The sequence below is a fragment of the Orcinus orca genome, chromosome X, assembly GCF_937001465.1.
Source record: "Orcinus orca chromosome X, mOrcOrc1.1, whole genome shotgun sequence".
NCBI lineage: Eukaryota > Metazoa > Chordata > Mammalia > Artiodactyla > Delphinidae > Orcinus > Orcinus orca.
In genome coordinates this window covers 93,251,164-93,275,559 of record NC_064580.1, presented here as the reverse complement: position 1 = coordinate 93,275,559, position 24,396 = coordinate 93,251,164, and the positions used below count along the sequence as shown (strand labels likewise).

Genomic DNA, 24,396 nt, shown 5'->3' with positions numbered 1-24,396 from the left:
TGAACCCAAATATTCAAACCAGTCAACCTAACAGCAAAGAAAGGAACTACAACTACCTTTTAAGCTTTACCTATATTTATTGTCAAATAAAAATTAAACTTCCTACTTTAGTATTCTTCTGTTAATTCAAAATAGTACATTTGAAGAGATGTACCACCAAAGAAACAACTTAATAAGTGCTTAATATAAACAAGTTTATTTATATTTACTTGCACTTTGGTGATGATACCAAATTGTTCTAAATTTGGGACCAGTACTTTTGACAAGGACTTAAGCTAAATAAAAATAGAAACAAAAATAACTAGCTACATATAGTTTAATACAAGTACTTATATTATGCTAGTGGCAGGCATGACCCAAAAATGCAGAATCAAATCAAACAGCAATCTGTATATAACAGTGTTCCATAAAGACTTTATAAATCATCATCATCGTCAAAGCAACATACATTGGAAGGTGATTGGCATGTCTGGTTTACTTCCTTTTCTTTGTGCAGAAGTTTCTGGCTGAGGCACAGGAATTCTACAAAAGATTTTAAAAAAGATAACAAATAGTTAACAAATAGTTATAAAAAGAGACTTGAATGGGAAAAATTAATTGGTTCCATTCAGAGTTTATTCTAATTCAATACATTTAGAAAATTTATTGGTTTAGTTTCTTAACGTAATGCATTAGGAATTTAAGGAAAACACATTCAAATTATGAACAAATATCCATACTAACATAATTCAAATACTGCAACAGATTTAAATGTTCTCTTTAGGAGTGTTACATAAAAGAAAGTATTCAACTTTATTAAATGTCAACTAAAGATGGATATATATTTCATTCCCTATGATAGGAATTTAAAAATTTGTCCAATGGCCTATTTTCATCTTTGCTTTGTTCAAATATTCTGGAAAACTATTTGGCCTAACTCTCCAACTTCATTTCAGAGTTTTCTATAAGCCTCATACTGGTTCAAACCTTCGTGTTTTTCTTTCAGCCAGGAAAAACCCTATGCTCCTTTTCCTTTTCCTAGTTAACTCTTCTTCCTCTTTCAACATTTAGCTCAGGCATTATTTCCTATAAGAAGCCAACCTTGATCTCTAGTCAAGGCTCACTGATCCTTGTATATGCTGTCATAGCACCATGGATAAACTTTATCATAGCATTCATCACACTGTATTAAAATTACTGGTTTTTCAATCTGTCTCTTCTACCAGGTTCTACCATAAACTCTACAAAAATACAGACTTTATTTTTTTGTATCTCCACAGAATATCCACTCAATAACTGTTTATTGAACTGAAAAAAAAGTGAAAAGGGAAGCATCTTATTTTGAAGCTGAGGAGAGAAGCTTGCACTTATAATAAAGACTTCCTTCTTACAAATTTTCAGTATATTTCTATGATGAGCATTTTCTTTTGTTGTATTCCCAAAACTAAAAGCATAAAGCAAAACAGAAGTGTCATGTTGTAGAATGCCACATAATATTGCTCAACTTATTTTATCAATAGATTTGTCTCTTATAATAGTATTCTTTATTTTACTAATGAGTTATTAATGAATACAAAGAACTAGCTTTCATGAATGAAGACTGCATCCATTTCAATATAAAACTCCAGCAAATAAAAACACATTTTATAGTTGTAATTTTAACTTTTTTTTCTGAGTAATGAAAAATGGTATTTCTAGAAATTAGTAAACGGAAAACATCAACTCTGAGAGATATTTAAATAAATTAAAAAATAGTTAAATTACATGTATTTTGAGATCATTAAACAGTATGTATATACTTTTAAATATATGGTGTTATAAAGTGATTTTTTATCTGAAATAAATTAGAAGAAATAGTTTTCCAAACTCTAACAGCATCATTATATTGTATAGAATTTTTTTAAAGTGGCTTAGGGAATTTTTACTGGAATATACAGTCATTCATTTGTATGCCTTAAGTGTCTTAAAGGTTAGGGGCTTCATAACAGAAGTGGATGTATACAATGTCTACAGGTATCAAATGAGGAAACTGAAAAAAAAGAGATGAAAAATGAAAATATAAGAAATAAAAGGATACCTGAGGAAAGAAAGGGAAAAGACGGCTAAAAGAAGAGACAATAACATTACATATGATGGATAGTGGCCGAATATTATAAAAACTGTCAGAGGCAATAAGCTGTACTCTAACTTTTCCCTTTTCACCAACTTACTGACCTTAGATAAAAGTCATATAGATTGTATAGTATGCCATGTCCTCATCTATATAACAGTATTATAGTTAATATTATTGTAGTCTTTCCTATAATACCTTCTGCTTTTCTTAGAAGGAGACACTGATAACGATTTTTAAGGATTCAGATAAACCTGGTATGGTTCATTTTCTATCTTTATGGAGTAAATATTACCAACAGAATGCAAAGAGTAAGTTTTAATGTCCCATTGTTATATTTTATTTCTCAGTGCTAACTTTTGAATGAGTTGATGTATTTTGATTACATTTTACTATCTAACATAGAGCACCACGGTTCACTATCTACCATTTGGATTAAAATGTTCTTTGATACAACCTCTTAAATGGTCATATTTATTACTATCATAAATTGTACAAATGGAAGCCGACCAACAGGTAATACAGATATTGGAGTCAGCAAGCCAGGATTTAAAATACAATGATGTGCCAACAGAGTAACATGCCCAGATTCCACAAGGAGAGGGCATAGAAGCTCCATGTTCCCTCTCAGACCTTTCTCTATGTGTCTCCATTTGGCTATTCCTGATCTGTATTCTTTACAATAAAATTGTGATTGTAAGTATAGTGTTTTTCTGAATTCTTTGCATCATTCTAGTAAGCTATTGACTCTGAGGGGGACATGGGAACTCCTGAATTTGCAGCCACTTGGTTAGAAGTGAGGGTGGCCTGGGGACCAGCTGAACTGTGGCTAGCATCTGAAGTAAGGTCAGTCTCGTGGAGGACTAAGCCCTTAAGAGTCTGATGTTAAGTCTGGGTAGTTAGCATTAGAAATGAATCACAGTATAGCTAATTGGGTTGGAAACCCAACAAGAGCTCAATGAACCTAACTGATAGGTTTAATAGCAGATTGGACATAGTGAAAAAGTAAACGGAGTGACAGGTCCAAACTGAAACATGGAATCAAAGACAAAAATGAAATATGTATATGAATAAAAAAGAATGCAGTGTAAGAAACTTGTTGGTCACAGTTAGAAGTGCTAACATATGTGAAATAGGAATCATGGAAAGAGAGGAAATAATGAGGAAGAAAATATATTTGAAGAAATAATGGCAGATGGTTTTCCAAAAATGATGAAAGATATCAATACACAGATTCAAGAAGTTCAGTAGTATAAAACAAAGAAAACCACTCCTTGGCACATCATATTTAAACAGTTGAAAATCAAAGAGAAAATCTTAAAAGCACTCAGAGGAAAAGGACGCAATATCCTTGAAGGAGCAATTAGAAGACATTAACCTGATTCTTAATAGAAACAATGAAAGCAATAGAACAGTACAATAAGACATTAAAAAAAATGTGCAACCTAGTGAAAATATCCTTTTAGAACTAAAGGTGAAATAAAGATGCTTTTAAACAAACAGAAAGAGAGAATATATCATCAGTAAGCTGTACTGAAATAAATGCTGAGAAGAATTCTTCAGTCAGAAGGAAAATGATCCCAGAGAGAAGTATGAAAATACAAGTAGGAATGAAGAGAACCAAAAACAATGTGGTTAAATATAACTGAAAGTTAACCGTATAAGAAAAACAATACTAATAATGTCCTACAGAATTTAAAATATATGTAGAATTCAAATACAAGGCAAAAATAATGAAAATGGAGACAAATGGAATTGAAGTGTTCTAAGGATCTAGCATTATCAGGAAATGGTAAAATTTGTATTTAACTGCAATAAGTCAAGTGTTCAGGTTGTAATTTATAGCGTGACCGCTGAAGAATATATACCTAACAAATTAAAAGAGGGGAAATTGAATAATTAAAACTATTTGATTAAGCAAATAGTATAAAAATTGATATAAGCCCCAAATACATATCTTCCTCAACTTATGATGGGGTTAAATCCCAATAAACCCACTGTAAGTTGAAAATACCATAACTTGAGAATGAATTTAATTCACTTAACCTATCAAACATCATAGCTTAGCCTCGCCTACCTTAAACGTGCTCAGAACACTTACAAAAATAGCCTACAGTTTGGCAAAATCATCGAACACAAAGCCAATGTTATAATAAAATGTTGCATATCTCATGTAATTTATTGAATACTGTATCGAAAGTGAAAAACAGAATGGTTGTCTGGGTACAGAATGATTGTAAGTATATCAGTTGTTTACCCTTGTGATCACATGACTGACTGGGAGCTGTGGCTCACTGTCACTGCCCCACATCACAAGAGAGTATAGTACTGCATATCACTAGCCCGGGAAAAGATCAAAATTCGGAATTTAAAGTATGGTTTCTACTGAATGTGTATCGCTTTCGCATCATTGTAAAGTTGAAAAATCATAAGTTGAACCATCATAAGTTGGGGACCATCTGTATCATTAACTCCATTAAAAGTGAATGGAGAGTGATATCAGCATCATGGCAAAGGGAGACGCTCTCTTTGTCTCTCTCCTTCTATCTACTATCAGTAAAACATCCATGACTCAACAAAAGTGCCTCTGCCCAACACACCAGGACACTGGAGAATTCCCCATATCCATACACCTAAAGGTGGGTGGACTAGAACACACAGAGGTGGAACTTGGGGAACAGTGGAGGTGGTACCTGCAGTTCTGGTCCCCCAGCCATGGCAATTGAACCTGCAGTCCCAGAAAACTCAGTAGCGACAGGGGAGGTGGTGAATACAGCTCTGGCCTCCTGGCTGCAGTGGTGCCCACAGCCACAGATAACTGGGCAGCAGTGGCAGTAGGGTCTGGGACCCTGTCTCTCCAGCTGTGGAGGTAGCCATGACTCTCTCTCCTCGTCCCCTGCTTACAGCGGCAGAGTCCTCAAACCTGACAATACTGAACACAGCAGAGGTTCCTGTGCCACCTGAGCTATCCCCCATTCTGCAGTGGGAGTGCCTGCAACTCAGCAGGTCCTAAACATGGCAGAATTGTCCACCATCCTGGTGCACCAGGCAGTGACACCAGCCACACCAGCAGCAGCATGGCACCAACGACACTGGAGGCATAAGCAGTGACAACTAGGGCACTGGCTGATACCTCTGATGGAGGCGGTAGAAAGTGGAAAGTGCTGACTGTCAAACATAACCAGAGGCAGCGCAGGTAAGAGAAACCAAAAACTTGTGGTATAGCACCACCTACTGGAAGATAAAAGAAGGGCCTAACCTGTTGAATTGTTAGAAACAAGATAAAAAAAGCTTTACCTAAAGAAGAAAGGTGTTTGCCAGTTGAAATGAGCTAGCAGAGGAACAACTCATCAAGCACCATGAAGAACCACAGTAACACTGTACCACAAAAAGAAAATGACAATTCTCCAGAAACCAAACTGAAAATCACAGAATACTGAGATATAACTGATAGAAAATTCAAAATGGCTATTATAAAACTCAGTGAGTTACAAGAAAACTCAGAAAGTTCAATGAGTTCAGGAATAAAATTAATGAACAAAAGGAATACTTTACCAAAGAGACTGAAACTAAAACGAGCCAATCAGAAATTCTGGAGCTGAAGAACTCAGTAAATGAGTTGAAGAATGCATTACAAAGCAGTGGAAATAGAGCAGACCACATGCAAGAGAGAATTAGTGAGCTTGAAGACAGAAATATAGAAATGATACAAGGAGAAGAGGAAAGAGAATTAAAATATATATTTTTAAATGAGTAAATTCTACGAGAGCTAGCTGACCCTTTTAGAAAGGGCAATAGTAGGGTAATGGACATCCCAGAAGAAGAGAGGGAGAAGGGAGCAGAGAGTTTATTTAAAGAAATAATAGCTGAGAATTTCCCAAGTCTGGGGAAGGAAGTGGATATACAAGTCCATGAAGCTAAGAGAAAACCTAATTGCCTCAATGCAAAAAAGACCTTCTCCAAGACCCCTTATACTAAAACTGCCAAAAGTCAATGACACAGAAAGAATTTAAAGGCAGGGGGAAAAGGATGGTAACCCACAAAGGAACCCACATTAGGCTATCAGCAGATTTCTTAGCAGAAATTCCACAGGTCAGTGGAGGGAGTCGAATGACATTCTCAAAATACTGAAAGATAAAAACTGTCACCCAAGAATACTCTATCCAGCAAAGTTATCATTCAGATATGAAGGAGAAATAAAGAGTTTCCCAAACAAAGCTGAGGGAGCTCATTAACACTAGATCTGCCTTATGAGAAATGTTGAAAGGAACTCTTCTACCAGAAACAAAAAGGCAAAAAAGGACACAAAACTTTGAATAGGTAATAAATAGACAGAATCAGAAAACTGTAACTCTATATCAGAATAGGTTTTTTGTTTTTGTTTTTAAAAATTTTTTAGGCCATGTCTCACGGCATGTGGGATCTTAGCTCCCCGACCAGGGATTGAACCCGTGTCCCCTGTGTTGGGAGCGCAGAGTCTTAACCACTGGACTACCAGGGAAGTCCCCAGAGTAGGTTTTTTTTTAACATTTTATTATAGCATAAATGTGAAAGAGGAAAAAAGAAGAAAACATAACTATAGCTACTTCAATTTGGTAACAAACTCACAACATAAAGAGGGGTAATTTGAGAAACAAAAACATGAACAGGGATGAGGAAAAGGACGTAACTTATATAGGTAAATGAAGATAAGATGCTATCAGCAGAAAAGGAACTATTTTATCTATGAGATGTTGTACACAAACCTAATACATAAAACATAAATCTAAAGCAGAGACACAAAACATAAAAAAAGAGGAAACTGAGAAAAACATCAGAGAAAACCACCAAACCAAAATGGTAGATTGAAATACAAGGAAAAAGAAACAATGGAGATATAGAGCAACCAGAAAACAAAAGAATAAATGGCAGTACTAAGTCCTCATCTATCAATAATCACCCTAAATGTAAATGGATTGAATTCACGAGGCAAAAGATAGAGTGGTTGGATGGATTAAAAAACAAGACACAATTATATGCTGCCTCCAGGAGACTCATCTTGGCTCTAAGGACAAACATAAACTCAAAGTGAAGGAATGGAAGATGATGCTTCAAGCAAATTGCAGCCAAAAGAAAGCAGGTATAGCCACACTCACATCAGACAAAATAGACTTCAAGGCAAAAAAGGTAACAATAGACAATGGACAGTATATAATGATAAAGTGGACAATTCATCAAGAACACATAACAGTGATTAATATATATGCACCTAACATTAGGACCACCAGAATACAGAAAGCAATTACCAACAGATTTAAAAGGAGAAGTTGACAACACAATAATAGTAGGGAACTTTAACATCCCACTTAACATCAATGGGTAGATCATTCAGACAGAAAGTCAACAAGGAAACAGTAGCCTTAACTGAAATATCAGACCAGATGGATTTGATAGATTTGTATAGAACATTCCATCCAAATGCTGCAGAAAACACATTTTTCTCAAGTGCATGGGAAACTTTCTCAAGGACAGACCATATATTGGAACCCAAAACAACTCTCAATAAATTTTAAAAGATTTGAAATTATATCTTTTCGAAAGTACCTTTTCTGATCAAAATAGTATGAAACTAGAAACCAACTACAAGAAGAAAGTTAAAAAAAAATCGCAAATGTGTGGACACTGAACAACATGCTAATGAACAACTATTGGGTCAGTGATGAAATCAAAGGAGAAATCAAAAAATACCTGACAACAAATCCAAATGAAAATTCAACAAAGCAAAATCTAAGGGATGCAGCAAAAGTGGTACTAAGGGCTTCCCTGGTGGAGCAGTGGTTGAGAGTCTGCCTGCTGATGCAGGGGACGTGGGTTCATGCCCCGGTCCGGGAGGGTCCCACATGCCGCGGAGTGGCTGGGCCTGTGAGCCATGGCTGCTGAGCCTGCGCGTCCGGAGCCTGTGCTCTGCAATGGGAGAGGCCACAACAGTGAGAGGCCCGCGTACAGCAAAAAAAAAAAAAAAAAAAGTGGTACTAAGATGGAAGTTTACAGCAATACAGGCTTACCTCAAGAAATAAGAAAAATACCAAATAAATAATTTAACCTTACATCTAGAGGAAGTAGAAAAAGAAGAACAAATGAAGCCCAAAGTCAGTAAATGGAAGGAAGTAATAAAGATCAGAACAGAAATAAATGAAATAGAGACTAAAAACAAAAAACAATAGAAAAGATCAATCCAACAGAGCCAGTTCTCTGAAAAGATAAACAAAATTGAGAAACCTTTGGCCAGACTAAGAAAAAAAGAGAAGACTCTGATAAATAAAATCAAAAATGGAAGAGGAGGGACTTCCCTGGTGACGCAGTGGTTAAGAATCCACCTGCCAGTGCAGGGGACATGGGTTTGATCCCTGGTCTGGGAAGATCCCACATGCCGCGGAGCAACTAAGCCCGCACACCACAACTACTGAGCCTGCGCTCTAGAGCCCGTGCTCCGCAACAAGAGAAGCCACCGCAACGAGAAGCCCGCGCACTGCAATGAAGAGTAGCCCCCGCTTGCTGCAACTAGAGAAAGCCTGCGCACAGCAATGAAGACCCAAGGCAGCCAAAATAAATAAAAGTAATTTTTTTTAAAAAAATGGCAGAGGAGAAATAACAACAGATACCACAGAAATACTAAGGCTTATAAGAGAATATTACAAAACAGTTATATGCCAACAAATTGAACAACCCAGAAGAAATGGACAAGTTCTTAGAATCATACAACCTTCCAAGACTGAATCAAGAAGAAATAGAAAATCTGAATAGACTGATCACTAGTAAAGTGATTGAAACAGTAATCAAAAACCTCCCCCCAAAACAAAAGTCCAGGACCAGAGAGCTTCACAGGTGAATTCTACCAAACATTCAAAGAGGATTTAATACCTATCCTTCTCAAACTCTTCCAAAAAATTGAAGAGGAGGGAACACTTCCTAATTTTAAATGTCCATATCACCTAAAGCAATTTACAGATTCACTGCCATCCCTATCAAAATCCCAAAGGCATTTTTCACAGAAATAGAACAAAGAATTCTAAAATTTATTTGGAACCAAAACAGACCGCAAATAACCAAAGCAATCATGAGAAAAAAGAACAAAGCTGGAGGTATCATACTTCCTGATTTCAAACTATATTACACAGCTATAATAATCAAAACAGCATGGTATTTGCAGAAAAACTGATACATAAATCAATGAAATAGAATTGAGATATCAGAAATACTCATACGTAAATGAACAATTAATTTATAACAAAGGAGCAAAAGTACATACAGTGGGGGAAGGAATCTCTTCAGTAAATGGTGTTGGGAAAACTGGACAGCCACATGCATAAAAATGAAAATGGACCATAATCTCACACCATACACAAAAATCAACTCAAAATGGGTAAATTAATTGAATGTAGGCCCTGAGACCATAAAACTCCTAGAAGACGACATTGGCAGTATGTTCTTTGACATCAGTCTTAGTATTATCTTTCTAGGTAGGTCTCCTCAGGGAAGGGAAACAAAACCAAAAATAAACACAAATGGGACTACATCAAACTAAAAAGCTTCTGCACAGCAAAGGAAACCATTAATAAAATGAAAAGACAACCTACCAAATGAGAGAAGATATTTGCAAATCACATATCCCATAAAGGGTTAATATCCAAAATATATTAAAAAAAACGAATACAACTCAGCCTCAAAAAACCAAACAATCCGATTACAAAATGGGCAGAGGACCTGAATAGACAGTTTTCCAAAGAAAACATACAGATGGCCAACAGGCACATGAAAAGATGTTCAACATCACTAATTATCAGGGAAATGCAAATGAAAACCACAGTGAGATATCACCTCACACCTTCACACCTGTCAGAATGGCTATTATCAAAAAGACAACAAATAACAAGTGTTGGTGAGGATGTGGAGAAAAGGGAACACTCCTACATTATTGGTCAGAATGTAAATTGGTGCAGGCACTATGGAAAACAGTATGGAGATTCCTAAAAAAATTAACAGTACTACCATATGATCCAGCTATCTCACTTCTGGGTATTTATCCAAAGAATATGAAAACACTAATTTGGAAAGATATATGCACCCCTATATTCTCAGCAGCATTATTTGCAGTAGCCAAGATATGGAAACAACCTAAGTGCCCATCAACAGATGGATGGATAAAGATGTGATATATACAATGGAATACTCCTCAGCCATATAAAAGATGAAATCTTGTCATTTGTGACAACATGGATGGACCCTGAGGTTATTATGCTAAGTGGAATAAATCAGACTGGGAAAGATAAATACAGTATGATCTCTCTTATCCGTAGAATAAAAAAAAAAAAGAGAGGCAAAGAATGTTTATTTTTTTGTACTTCCCCATTTTAAACTCACGTTCAATTAGTCCATGCTGAGCATGGCAGATAAGAGAGCTTCTGTTATGGGTTGAACTGTGTCTCCTCAAAATTCATGTTGAAGTCCTAACCACCAGTAACTCGGACTGTGACCTTATTTAGATATAGGGTCACTGAAGATGTAATTAGTTAAGATGAGGTCATGTTGGATTAGGGTGGGCCCCTAGTCCAACATGACTGACGTCCTTATCAAAAGGGGAAATTTGGAAACAGATACAGATTGGAGTGATGTTTCTACAAGCCAAGGAAAGCCAAAGATGGCTAGCAAACCACCAGATGCTAAGGGTGAGGCATGGGGCAGATTCTTCCTCACAGCCCTCAAAAGGAATCCACCCTGCTGACATCTTGATTTTGGACTTACAAAGCTGTGAGACAAATTTCTATAGTATAAGCCAAACAGTTTCTGGTACTTTGTTATATCAGCCCTAGAAAATTAATAGATTTTGGTACCAGGAAGTGGTGTGCTGCTGTAACAAATACATAAAAACGTGGAAGTGGCTTCGAATTGGGTATTAAGCGCAGGCTGGAAGAGTTTTGAGGTGCATAACAGAAAAAACCTAGATAGCCTTGAAGAGAATGTTGGTAGAAATATGGATTTTGAAGGAGAATCTGTTGAGGGCTTAGAAAGAAAAGAGCTGTAGAGAAAGTTTCTGCAGTCTAAGAGAATACACTCGTCGTCATGAACAGAACTAGATATATGAATGTAAAAGGTGCTTCTGGTGAGGTCTCAGACAGAAATAAGGAATGTGTTATTGGAAACTGGATTTCTAAGCAAAGTATTGAAGGCACAGCCTGGTTTCTCCTTGCTGCTTATAGTAACATATGAGAGGGGAGAGAAAAGTTGAAAAGGGAATTGTTAAGAAAAAAAGAACCAGAATTTCAATACTTGGAAAATTCTAAGCCTATCCATGTTGCAAAACATAAGAAAGCTTGCTTTGGAAAGAACACTAAGGGCACTGCTAGATAACCATTTGCCCAAGAGACTGTGATTTGTGGATCCAGTCAACCATCTCAGTAGGCATGCTGTTAGCTCTGACTGAAAGAAACACGGGTGGGAAGAAACGAAGGAATGCAATTCCATCGAATTTCTGGGATTCTACAGTCAGGAAATGAGCTGCTAGAGATATCCAGCTGTGATCAAGTATTATCCTTCAAGAAAAGGGAAAAATGACTCTGAGGATGAGGCCATTTCCTCAGTTCTAGAGGGCAGGGACACCTCCTCAATTCTAGAATCCAGGGCCACCTTCTCAGTTCCAGAGTGCAAGACCACCACTCAGTGCCACGGGGGTGGGGCTGCCATCCCAGTGGGCCCAGAGGACACAGTATTCTGCCAGGGAGGATAATTCTGGGGCCTTAATGCCAAATGGAATTTGCCTCATTAAGTTTCAACAAGGTTTCTGTGACCCATAACCCCCTTATTTCCAGTTTCTCCCTTTTGAAATGGGAATACCTGTCCTATATCTGTCCCACCATTGTATTTTGGACAGAATGAAACATGTCTAGTTTCATAGGTTCACAGATGGAAAAGAATTTTGCCCCAGGATCAATTACCCTGCATCCCATCCATACATGATTTATATGATATTTAGGACTTAAAAGTTGATGTTGGTATAGATTAAGACTTCTGGGGATGTTGTGATGGGATGCATGTATGTTGCATGTGAGAAGGACATGAATTTTTAGAGGGTAGATTGTTATGGATTGAATTATGTCCCCACCAAATATCACTGTGATTACCAATATGTAACCAATTACATCTTCAGTGGCCCTAAGAATATGACTTTATTTGGTTGTAATTGGTTTAGATGAGTTCATACTAAAGTAGACTAGTACTCCAGAGTGGGTCCCTAATCCAGTATGGCTGGTGTCCTTAAAGAAAAATTTGGACACGTACACACACGGGGAGAATGCCATGTGAATATGAAGGCAGAGATTGGGGTGATACTTCCATTAGCCAAGGAATGCTAAAGATTGCCACTAAACCACTAGAAGCTAGGGGAAATGCATGGAACAGATTCTTCCTCATAGCCCTCAGAGTGAACCCACCCTGCCTATATATCTTGGTCTTGGACTTTGGCAGCCCTAGAAAACTAATACAACTTCTAGTAGAATTGCTCATTTTACAGGATAGAAACAAATTAAAAAGTATATGCCATGTATATACTTAATACAAATGACTTACGGTTTGGCACATGGCCCTTGTAGAGCTCTTTTTTTCTTGGGAGGGCTCAAACTTGCAGATGTAGTATGACAACACTGAGAACTCACAGGACCATTATCTCTAGGTTCTCCATCTCTTTCTTGACTTTGACTTTCTCTTCTAGCTGCTTGGGATGTTGAGGGTCGGTTAGCATTCTAAAACCAAAAATTTGAAGAAAACGTTTAAAACTGATTCACAAAAATTATTTCTCTCTTAAAAGACTCTATAATTTTAGTTTACCCATTTTTCATAACTTAAGAGTTGTGACAAAACTTTGCAATCGTAACAATGCTTTTATAAAGTTGATTTATCTTAATCCATCTGCTATTAAAATATTTTAATAAGATAAAAGTCCTTCTTATATTAATATAACTGTAAAGTTGGATTAGATGCTTATTTCCGTAAAAACAGTAATCTTAGAAATAACTTTTAAAAAGATAAGCTCATGGAAAAAATTAACTTATTTGTCTTGATTTTGCCTAGATTCTAGAAGTGGCCTCTTCTGTAGCATTTATCCTACAAGAGTCATTGCTACCTCTTATAGAACCTGGGTAGAACTGTCAAACTGACAATAGAGCTAAAAACTTCTGGTGGGAGTGTGCCTATAACTTTGGCCTAGACAAAAGGAAGGAAAAAATCATAATCATATATACCACCTGGAAATTTAAATAAAGACAATCATGATAGGCTCATATTACACAGAAAACAAAAACAAGATACCAAGTTTTGAGGGCAGCCCAGACTGCTCCAAAATAAATGACATAAAAAAGAAACAAACTAAAAATCATTTTTTTCCTTTTAGGTTTACATCATTAAGAGTTAATACATGTGAGTTCTGAATGAAATTTACAAGATACCAGTTGTGATTATAAACACAGTGCTTTCAGAGATATACTATTAATTCTCTGGCACCATACCCGTAGTGTTTCAGATGCTGAGGCACGTTCAGTTGCACCGTTATAGGGGACATACTTTATAACAGTAATTATCCCCTGAATTGCAATGCGCTTTTGTTCCCTATACTGCAAGTCTTCAATCTCCTTCCTCACTTCACTTATAGCTGTGAAGAACAACTCAACTGCAAAAGAGTAATTTCAAGGAAACTGTAAGTTTTAAAGAACTGAAATGACAAAAATAACAATTAGATTTGCAATGTAATTTCACAACATGAAAATTATAAACTTGCTACATAACTTAAATATGTGAGATTTTGTGTTTATATTTGGCAACCCCTTATGTAATTTCGGTAAAATTGGCAAAACACATTTGTCAGTTAAATTGTGATACAGCCTTCTAGTCTGGCATCTTAATTTGAAACAGAAATTTTACATATTGAACGTAATTTGTATATCATACTTCAAACTATAAAGCGTTGCCTAGCCACTGCATAGAAACACATATTTTGTTTGATATTTTCTGTATTCTATATGCTATTTACAGCATATACTACATATTGCTGGCATTATGAAGTACAGGAGGGTGTCAATATTTAGATGATGATAGATCAGTATTTCAAAGTTTCTCTTTTTTCCAAAACCATGCATTATTCCATAGCTTTTCAAAAATAATATACTTATGTTAAAGTTTTCAACTGTCATATCTTAATTCTACTAAAATAATGTTAGGCCTCTCATTAATACTTATTCTGAATCTCACTGATTTTGGTATCATTTTTATTTAAAGGTAGAGCTCAATTGTGTTATATCCAATACACAGTTGGCCCTCCATATCCACAGGTTTTGCAAACCTGCAGATATAAAGGGCCTACTGTATTCATTGTACTGAGCCATTTTATATAAGGGACTCGAGCATCTGCAGATTTTGGTATCCATGGGGGCTCCTTGAACCAATGCCCTGCGGACACCAAGGGATGTCTATATATCATTCCACAAGAGTGGCCTAATACAGTTGTCAGTACCTTGGTATCAAATTGTCCAGTGTCTCCTCTGATATCTTTAGTCTAAGTAGTATTATAGGAGTTGGGATCTACCAACTCAGGTTTGATCTCAATGACCTTAAATCAAGATATTACCTCCATTTAGTCATAGTCTATTTAAACTCCTTCTTTTCTTGCAGTCTAATAAAATCAAAATATTAACCTTTATGGGTCATGACATATGTTTTTAGATCTTGATAAAGATCAAATTATTACCAGTGAGTGTTGCTACACTTTGGCTCACTCCCATTAAAGATGACTAACTGATATGGCATATACCATACATATCACATATAAACATATAAGGGACTAGCAATTACATCAGTACCTTTAACAGAAATATTATACTTCGAAAATGTTTCTGGCACTGGTGGATAGGGGTAATATCCACCAATAACAGTGTTCTTCAATTCTCCAGAATCGGTCTTTGTTTTAATCCACCGAATAAAGTTTTTTACTTTGGTATCGTTGGTATACGGCTGGCCTCTATGATCTTATTGCAGGAAGGGTAAAGTGCAAAAATATGAGGAATAAAAAAAAAAAGACAACTCACTGTAATAAACCATCTGGACTTTTTTGGGTATAAAAACAGTTTAATATAAAATCATTCTTATAGCACCAATAAGTTAACTTATTCACTATGTAGCAGATAATTATACTGAATATGCATATGAAAATTATCAGTTAACAAATCCTAAGTCAATAAGGAAATCAGACATATTAGTTTACGTGGACTAAACTGTAACTGTCTACAGGACACCGAAAAGCCAGAAGAAAAAGAAAACTAATAGTCTGGCTTTTGCTAACTATCCAACTGGTTAGCATCTTCTTAGAAAACTGATTATGTTTTAACCTGAAGGTATGACATCATGTATTAACTAAATTGCCTATGAATATACCTCAGCATTTAAGTTCATGTTTTTGAAACATACTTAAAAGTGTCATTCACATCTGCTATTATTAGTATATATTAGATCTGATAGTATTCATATTTATAAAATGAGGTATGGACAAAGATGTGTGTTACATCCTTCCTAGGACTCTTCTTTTTTTTTTGCGATACGCGGGCCTCTCACTGCTGTGGCCTCTCCCGTTGCGGAGCAACAGGCTCCGGACACGCAGGCTCAGCGGCCATGGCCCACGGGCCCAGCCGCTCAAGGGCCCAGCCGCTCCGCGGCACGTGGGATCCCCCCAGACTGGGGCACGAACCCGTGTCCCCTGCATCGGCAGGCGGACTCTCAACCACTGCGCCACCAGGGGAGCCCTAGGACTCTTCTTTTGACAAATTTCCTAATTACCAACATGGTAGCATTCTAGTAAATACATCATTCCATAGTACTCCCTCACTCATCTGAAAACTTTTATCTTTTTGCCCCCCTTATCCAAGGGAATAGAGAAAAATAGTATATTTGTAGATAAGTAGTGAGACTTTTCTTGCTATATAAGTAAAATGCGAGATCTGGGGACCAAAATTGAATGCACATTTTTGTTTTATTTAATATTTTAAAACTGTTGTTAATTGAATCCATATTGTGATACAGGGCCCAACAGTCTTCAATGTATGAAGCAATTTATGGTTATCTAACTTCTTATGTCAAGCAGGAATTAAAGTTAACCAAAGGACATAAACAAAATTCTTCAGTAAGTCACAAAATCATTGCTCTAACTGTAAATAATCTGGAAGCAATAGATTTTATAGGCTAAATATTCTTTCTTAAACCATTCTTATAGTGAGAAAGGAGTTCAAAATAAAGCTATCTTGTGGTTGAATCTTATAATAGAAAAGTTAATTTAATGAAGAGAAAATACATTAGATTTCCAATAAAGTATATACAAAGAACTTGCTCACCAGTAATAAACATGCGACTCTCATTTGTAGTAGTAAGGTAAAGCAGTTCAGGTACTTGAGTGTCATTTCTGACAACTTTCAACTGTGTACACATGAAATGTGCCACTGTAGAAAATGAAAACACTTATGAAATTATTTCTGCATTTCAAATGGGAATACCAAGATCAGGATCTAACAGAGTGCTTCTCAAACTTTAATGAACTGAGGAATCACCTAGGACAATTGTTAAAATGCAAATTCAGATTAAAGTAGTTTTAGTGTAGGGCCTGAGATTTTCCACCGCTAATGAACTCCTGGGTGATACTAGTGCTGGCCAGTCCTTTGACCACACTTGGAGCAACAAAGATCTAACACTTAATCATTTCCTTTAAATAAAGGATTTAACACTTAATTTTTCCTTTAGAAAGTACAACGGCCGCACCTAACTGAAGTCACTGCTTGCTGGACAGTTGAAGACTGCAACAGTCTTTCTAATTGGCCACACAACTGAATGTGAATAGTTATTTCCTACAGAGAAAAAAGTTGAGTTCCTCCATGATGCTTCCACTGATTAACCCAATCTAACATTGATCCCTGAATTACTCTGACTCCTTCCATCAGATAGGGCTACACAATATTAATTTGAATTTGCTTATGCGAGTGTTTTACTTGTGTATATCTTAATTAGACTTTAAGTCTCAAGGACAGGGCTTATACCACCTATTATTTTCTGTTTGCCTTGCTAACCAACTGGATAGACTAAAAAGAATTCCTGAAAATGAGATTATAATGTCTTCAGACCAGCTACTTTCAAAAGCTATCAACTGCTTTCAACTATCAGGTTATTTAGGTAAAGTTTACTTATCCAACAATATTTTAAAAATTTTAACTCACTGCATGCCAAAACATTTACGGTCTTCAAATTAGGAAATAAAGAAATAAATATAAATACTCATAATTTCATATCAACAGTACGCTCTCATTTGAGAATAAATATTTCCCTAGAGCATGATAATATCTATAAATTCGTTTCCTGTATCTCACATTTACTAGTTCTTTATTTTGTAGCAATGAAAATAAAGAAAATCTGTTCAAATGACCAAGAATAATTCTCTTGATTTATATCACTTTTCCTTTAATTCAAAAACTGTACAAAGATGTGAGTATTCATGATTAAAGACGTTGATATAAGAATACTTCTAATTCTAATTTCATGGTTGTTAAAAATCAGATATTTGGACCTAACACCTTCTGGCTGTTTGACAACCCTCTGGACCTTTGTTTCCTCACCCGTAAATTTGTAAAAACATCACCTGTTTAAAAGGTAACTGGGAGTACAAAATGAGATAATATCTATGAGCAACTGGTATATAGTAAATGCTCAAAATTACTTCCCCTTTTCTTAGTCAAAAGTAAACAAGATGCCCTACTACCAAAGGATTTTGGTATTATTCCAGAAGACCCTTGGTCATGTTCCCCTTCATAGGCCTGAAGCCCCCTTAATACTCACCATTTATTTTATGATTTTTTTCCTTCACTCTTGGTCAAAAGATGAAAATGAATTTTGATTGTTGTCAACTATTGTACTAGAGTAAATCTCACCAAGGTCCATACAAACCTTTCTTTTTTTTTTTTTTTTTTTTGCGGTACGCGGGCCTCTCACTGTTGTGGCCTCTCCCGTTGCGGAGCACAGGCTCAGCGGCCATGGCTCACGGGCCCAGCCGCTCTGCGGCATGTGGGACCTTCCCGGACAGGGGCACGAACCCGTGTCCCCTGCATCGGCAGGCGGACTCTCAACCACTGCGCCACCAGGGAAGCCCATACAAACCTTTCTTAAAAGATATATTTCACATTTTCACAAGAAATAGAATGTGCATGGATGGCAACATTTCTGTGAAAAATCGTTATCCAAAACCTGTGTCAGTTTGTTGTTTAAAGTGGCTACAAAGAGAGAGGGACCTGGCCCTAAAGCCCATCTAAATTGTTATCAGGGATCATCACTACCAATCATCTGTGACCTGAGAGAAGTTATATGAAAGGTCATGGCCCCACTTACCTTGGAAGCCCATGCCTTGGTTTTGGCCAAAACTCTCTTTCTGCCCTCTCCTCCAATGACATTTGGGGTGATGTTCAGTTCTACTCATATATATTTAAAAAATTTAATCTCACAAGCAGAGGGTGGATTCTAATGAGGTAATATCCGAATGGTGTGTAATACTGTTTTACAACAGAAAATAAAGGGGTAGCAGAACAGCCCTGTATATGGTCTCTAGGTCTCCTGATATTCCACAATTTCTATCTTGTTGCTCATTAAAAAAAATACATGTAGTCAAGATTGGGAATTTCTCCAATGTTGGCAAGCACTTAACAATCAGTATTTTATTCACATAATCATTTGGAAAATAGGAAAATAGCACACCAATACCTAAAAAAGCTTTATGTTACAAATTCAAATAAGGAAAAATTCACTGAAGTTGTTAAAAAGTATTAGATATACTTTTATCCTTATCATAGTAGATCTAAAGACTAACTTGTTATATAAAACACATAATAGGACATACTTAAAATGTTTTCAAATAAATAAAAGTAGTGGAAAAAATCAACACCAAATTAAGTAAAATATTGACCAGCTGGTTTAACACCACCAACCTAATATTAATTCCATACTCAAATGACATCATACTTACCACTGCCATTATTTAATTACACAGTATCCCAATCCTCTACTACTTATTCTACATTAGTAAAGCCTTCATTGTGTTTAATGGGGTCTACTAAGTCAATTTCCAAATGGATACAAAGGAAACGGACTATCTATGTTTTAGTTTCACCGAATTTTAAGGTTTTATGTCTAAAATGCTAAAAATGGGAATTGATAAGAGCACCTGTTTTCTGAAAAACTAGTTTCAATCCCAAATTAATTCTGAATAGAAAACCAGAAGGTGGTTAATATCTGTTAATACCAATTATAATATTAATATAGAAAAAACTTAAACATGCTATCAGACTGCTTGAATTTGCTAACTCAATATCATGGCATTCTGTAAGTAAGTCAGTATACCTCTATCATTTTTTTAAGTCAATGTCCCCACTTCCAAAAACAAAATGATAAAAATATTGAAACTGAGTACTTGGGTAAATATTTTCAAAGACTTCTGGCTGAGATGTAGAAAACAGTTCCACTATAAATGGTTTTTTGGAAGTCCCATCAGCAATGTGAATCCAGCGATATGACCAAAAATCTTCACGGCTTTCTATATGGATAGAATGTTAGAATAAATGAAGGTAACTGATAATGCACATATGAACACAGAATTATTCACTGAAATACTTTTTATGACTTTCAATATCAAAAGCTTACCCTTCTTTTTTAACCGCTGGACTCTTCCTACAAAAACTAAAACGCCAATAACATCACAGATACTATTTTCTGGCATATCATCCAGTTCGGATCTAAAAAAAGCAAAATTATTAAATAGATATTGTATTTTTAAACAGTGAAAAAGCATTCTGCAAATATGACTGTGAAAATGCACATCTATCTAACTGTTACAGCATAATTCTGGGTAGATTCCGAGCAAATTACAATACATTGTTTCAGTAACTAACATTAAAAATTAATATTTGAGATATTTTACAAGAAGCTATTTTACCTTGTGACAAAACGGTGGTTTAATTTTGGCAATCTCCATTCTCGTTTCACCTGCTTTTCTGGAATGATAATTATATTATTTGGAGGATTTCGAAGGTTCAGGCAGATTTCTGAAAAACAAATATATTACTTTAGTATGATATTTAATACATATAAAATAATATATGCATATAAATCACACAGCAAAAAATAGATTGAACACTTTTGAGCCCACCACTAAACCTAACAACTAGATCATTATCAATAGCTTTCTTCTACCTATTCCGACATTATCACATCCACTTATCTCACCAACTAAAGGTTAACCATACCTTAAATTTTGTGTTTCATCATATACTTAATTTAAAAAAGAGGTTTTTTTAAATCACTTATGTGTTTTTGCCCAAATAGTATACTGTTTGAATTTCTTTGTTTTTGAACTTTAAATGAATGGAATTTTACCATAATGCAGTATTCTAGGGCTACTTTTTTCACTTAACTTTATGGTACTAAAATTCATCCATGCAGCTGCATGTAGCAATTTTTTTCTCATTTCTACCGCTGAATAACGTTCCAGAGTGTTGATATACTACAATTTTATTTACTCTTTATTGTATTGCTGGACATCTGGATTATTTCCAGCTTCTGTTGTTACAAACATGGTCACTATGAGCTTTTTCTACATATCTCCTTGTACACACAGGCAAAAGCTTTCTAAGGTATTATATCCAGGAGGGAAACCCTGGATTGTAAAATATGCAAATGTTCCACCCTATAGGATAATTTCAAACTATCCTAAAGTAGTATTTATTATTTATTTATTAATAAATATTTACTAATATTTACTGAATATTAAATATTTATTTAAACTATTAACAGTTCCAGCAGTGATGTGCAAGAATTCCCACTGAGCCACATCCTCTCCAAATTTTGGTACTGTTAAAAAATTTTTTTTTTTTGGCCTCACCACGCGGCATGCGGCATCTTAGTTTCCTGACCAGGGATCGAACCTGTGTCCCCTACAGTGGAAGTGCATAGTCTTAACCACTGGACCGCCAGGGAAATCCCTAAATTTCTTAGTTTTTGTCAGTCTAATGACAGAAAATGACAATTTGCTGTGGTTTTATTTTGCACTTCCCTTATTACTAATTATGTTCAACAACATTTCATAAACCTATGGTTCATTCATGCATCCTCTTCTGTGAAATACCTGTTCATATTTTTGCCCATTTTTCTACTGGATTGTCTTTCTCTTATTTGTATTACTTGTTTCTATATATGTTGAATACTAATCCCTTGTTGATTATACCATTGCAAATACCTTCACCCAGTTTTTGGATTGTCTTTTCATTTTGGGGGGCTGTCTCTTGATGAACAAAAGTTCTTAATTTTAATGTAGTTAGGTTTATTAATCTTTCTTTTATGGCTACCATTTCTGTGTCCTATCCAAAAAATCCTTCCTTATCCCAAAGTCAAACAGATACTTTCTATAAGTTCTTCTAAAAGTTTCGCCTTTCACATTTAAGTATTTGATATACCTGAAATTTATTTTTATACGGTATGAGTTAGGGATATAATGTAATTTTTTTCTCATATATAATCAATTGTCTCAATACTATTTACTGAATGGCTCTTCCTTCCTTGATGATCTGCACAGCACATCTGTTGTATATCAAAGTTTTATACGTCTAGGGCTGTTTCTTGACTTTGTATTATGACTTGCTGGTCAGTTTGTCTATATCTATACCAATACTACATGGTTATACTTTATAATAATTCTTGATATTTGTAGGACAAGTCCTCATTCTCTCTTCAGCCCCTTATTCTTTTTCCTCAGAGGTGTCTTAACTATTCTTGATAATTATATGCTTCCACATAAATTTTAGAATCAGTTTGTCAGTTCCAGAAAAAATAATCCGATGGAATAGCACTAAATTTATAGATCAATTTGGGGGGGACTTGACATACTTATGAAACTGAGACTAACCTCCTGCCTGGGAACACGGGATATTTCTCCATTTATTTAGGGACTCTTCAGTGTCTTTCGAAAAGTATTAAAATATTCTCCAAATAGGTCTTCCATATCTTCTGTTAGATTTATTTCTAGATACTTTATAGTTATTTTTGACAAGGTAAATTATGTTTTTAAAATTATAATTTCTAACTCTTTGTTACTGGAGTGTACAAAATCAACTGACTTTGGTATATTGCTGTTACAGCTAGCTTTGCCAGTATCTTATTTTTTTCTCTCTCTCTGTTTTTGTTTTTTTTTGGCTGCACCATGCAGCTTGTGGGATCTTACTTAGTTCCCTGACCAGGGATTGAATCTGGGCCCTCGGCAGTGAGAGTGCATAGTCCTAGCCACTGGACTGCCAGGGAATTCCCTATTTTTTTCAATTTTTTTGAAGTATAGTTGATTTACCATATTGTTTTAGTTTCAGGTATACAGCAAAGTGGTTCAGCTTTATTTATATATATATATAAAGTATATATACATATATTAATTTATAAATATATTTCTAAATATATATTTATACATATATTTCAGATTTTCCATTATAGGTTATTATAAGATACTGAATACAGTTCCTTGTGCTATACAGTAAATCCTTGTTGCTTATCTACTTTATGTATAGTAGTTTGTATCTATTAATCCCTTTTTCCTAATTTATCCTTCCCCCCCTCCCTTCCACTTTGGTAACCATAGTTTGCTTTCTATGTCTGTAAATCTGTCTCTGTTTTGTAAATAGATTCATTTGTATTATTTTTTAGATTCTACATATAAGTGGTATCATATAATATTTGTCTTTCTCTGTCTTCACTAAGTATAATATTCTCTAGGTCCATCCATGCTGCAAAAGGCAATATTTCATTCTTTTTTATGGCTGAGTAATATTCCATTGTATTGAGATATATATATATATATATATATATATATATATATATATGTATACCACATCTAAGCCAATCATCTGTTGATGGGTACTTGTTTCCATGTCTTGCTTATTGTAAATAGTGGTGATATGAACACTGGGGTGCATGTATCTTTTTGAATTAGGGTTTTTTTCTTTTCCAGATATATGCCCAGGAGTGGGATTACAGGATCATATGGTTAACTATTTTTAGATTTTTAAGGAACCTCCATACTGTTCTCTATAATGGCTGCACCAATTCACATTCCCAACAGTGCAGGAAGGTTCCCTTTTCTCCACACCCTCTCCAGCATTTATTATCTGTAGTCTTTTTGATGATAGCCATTCTGACCAGTGTGAGGCGATACCACGTTGTGGTTTCTTATTATTTTTAATACTTTGTGTTATTTTGGATTTTCTTTGTAGAAGATCTAATTTGTGAATAATGACAGTTTTGTGTTTTTCTTTAAAATTCTTATGCCTTTGGTGGGTGGCCAAGATGGTGGAGTAGGAAGACCCTGAACTTACCTCCTCTCGTGGACACACCGAAAGTACAACTTACAGAGAAACTACCTAACAGAATGACCTGAAGACTAGCAGAAAAGATTTTCCACAGCTAAAGACATAAAGAAGAAGCCACAATGAGTCAGATAGGAGGGGTGGAGATGTGATATAGTCAGGAAGCACCCCCCTCAGGTCGGTGACCCACTAATAGGAAGGATAATCATAACCACAGAGGTCCTCCCCAAGAACAAGGCATCTGAGCCCCCCACACTGGGCTTCCCAGCCTGGGGGTCCTGCGCTGGGAAGATGAGCCCCCCAGAACATCTGGCTTTGAAAAGCAGCAGGGCTTATGTGCAGGAGAGCCAGAGGACTACAGGAAACAAGAGATTCCACTCTTAAGGGCACATGCAAAATGTCACATACTCTGAGTTTCAGCACAGAGGTAGGTAGTAGTTTTAAAGGAGACTGGGTCAGACCCACTTGCTAATTTTGAAGAACCTCCTAGAAAGGCAGGAGGCAACTGGGACTCTCTTGGGGACACAGATGCTGGTGGCAGCCATTTTGGGGAACTCCTACCAGGAGGACACTGGTGTTGACAAATGCTAATTTGGAGTCCTTCCTCTAGCCTATTAGCTCCAGGGGCTTACCCACCCACCAGCTGAGCAGCACGGATCCTGGGACACCCCCAACACCAAGCAGCCAGTCCTGTAGTGACCCAGCCCCAACCACCAGCAGGATGGCACAAGCCATGGCCCCACTCAACACCCTCCCCGGGGCTGCCCCGCCTACCAGCATGCCCAGAGTAGTCAACTACAACAGGAGGGCCCACACAACCCACAGAGGGGGTACTCCTAGAGCATATAGCCCTGGTGACCC

At 36.1% G+C, this 24,396-nt stretch overlaps 1 protein-coding gene across 2 annotated transcripts in view; it reads right to left on the bottom strand.

The window, feature by feature from the left end:
* The window catches only part of RADX (RPA1 related single stranded DNA binding protein, X-linked), a 71,387-nt gene that overhangs the window by 31,105 nt on the left and 15,886 nt on the right, over positions 1-24,396 (bottom strand). For both annotated transcript variants that reach the window (XM_033408852.2, XM_004281498.4), the window contains exons 4-11: positions 20,127-20,235; positions 19,835-19,926; positions 19,605-19,727; positions 16,495-16,599; positions 14,974-15,138; positions 13,627-13,787; positions 12,692-12,864; positions 449-522 (exon numbers count right to left, since the gene is read on the bottom strand). In XM_033408852.2, the coding sequence (XP_033264743.1) occupies positions 449-522; positions 12,692-12,864; positions 13,627-13,787; positions 14,974-15,138; positions 16,495-16,599; positions 19,605-19,727; positions 19,835-19,926; positions 20,127-20,235 (1,002 nt within the window). The remainder of the gene's footprint in view (positions 1-448; positions 523-12,691; positions 12,865-13,626; positions 13,788-14,973; positions 15,139-16,494; positions 16,600-19,604; positions 19,728-19,834; positions 19,927-20,126; positions 20,236-24,396) is intronic.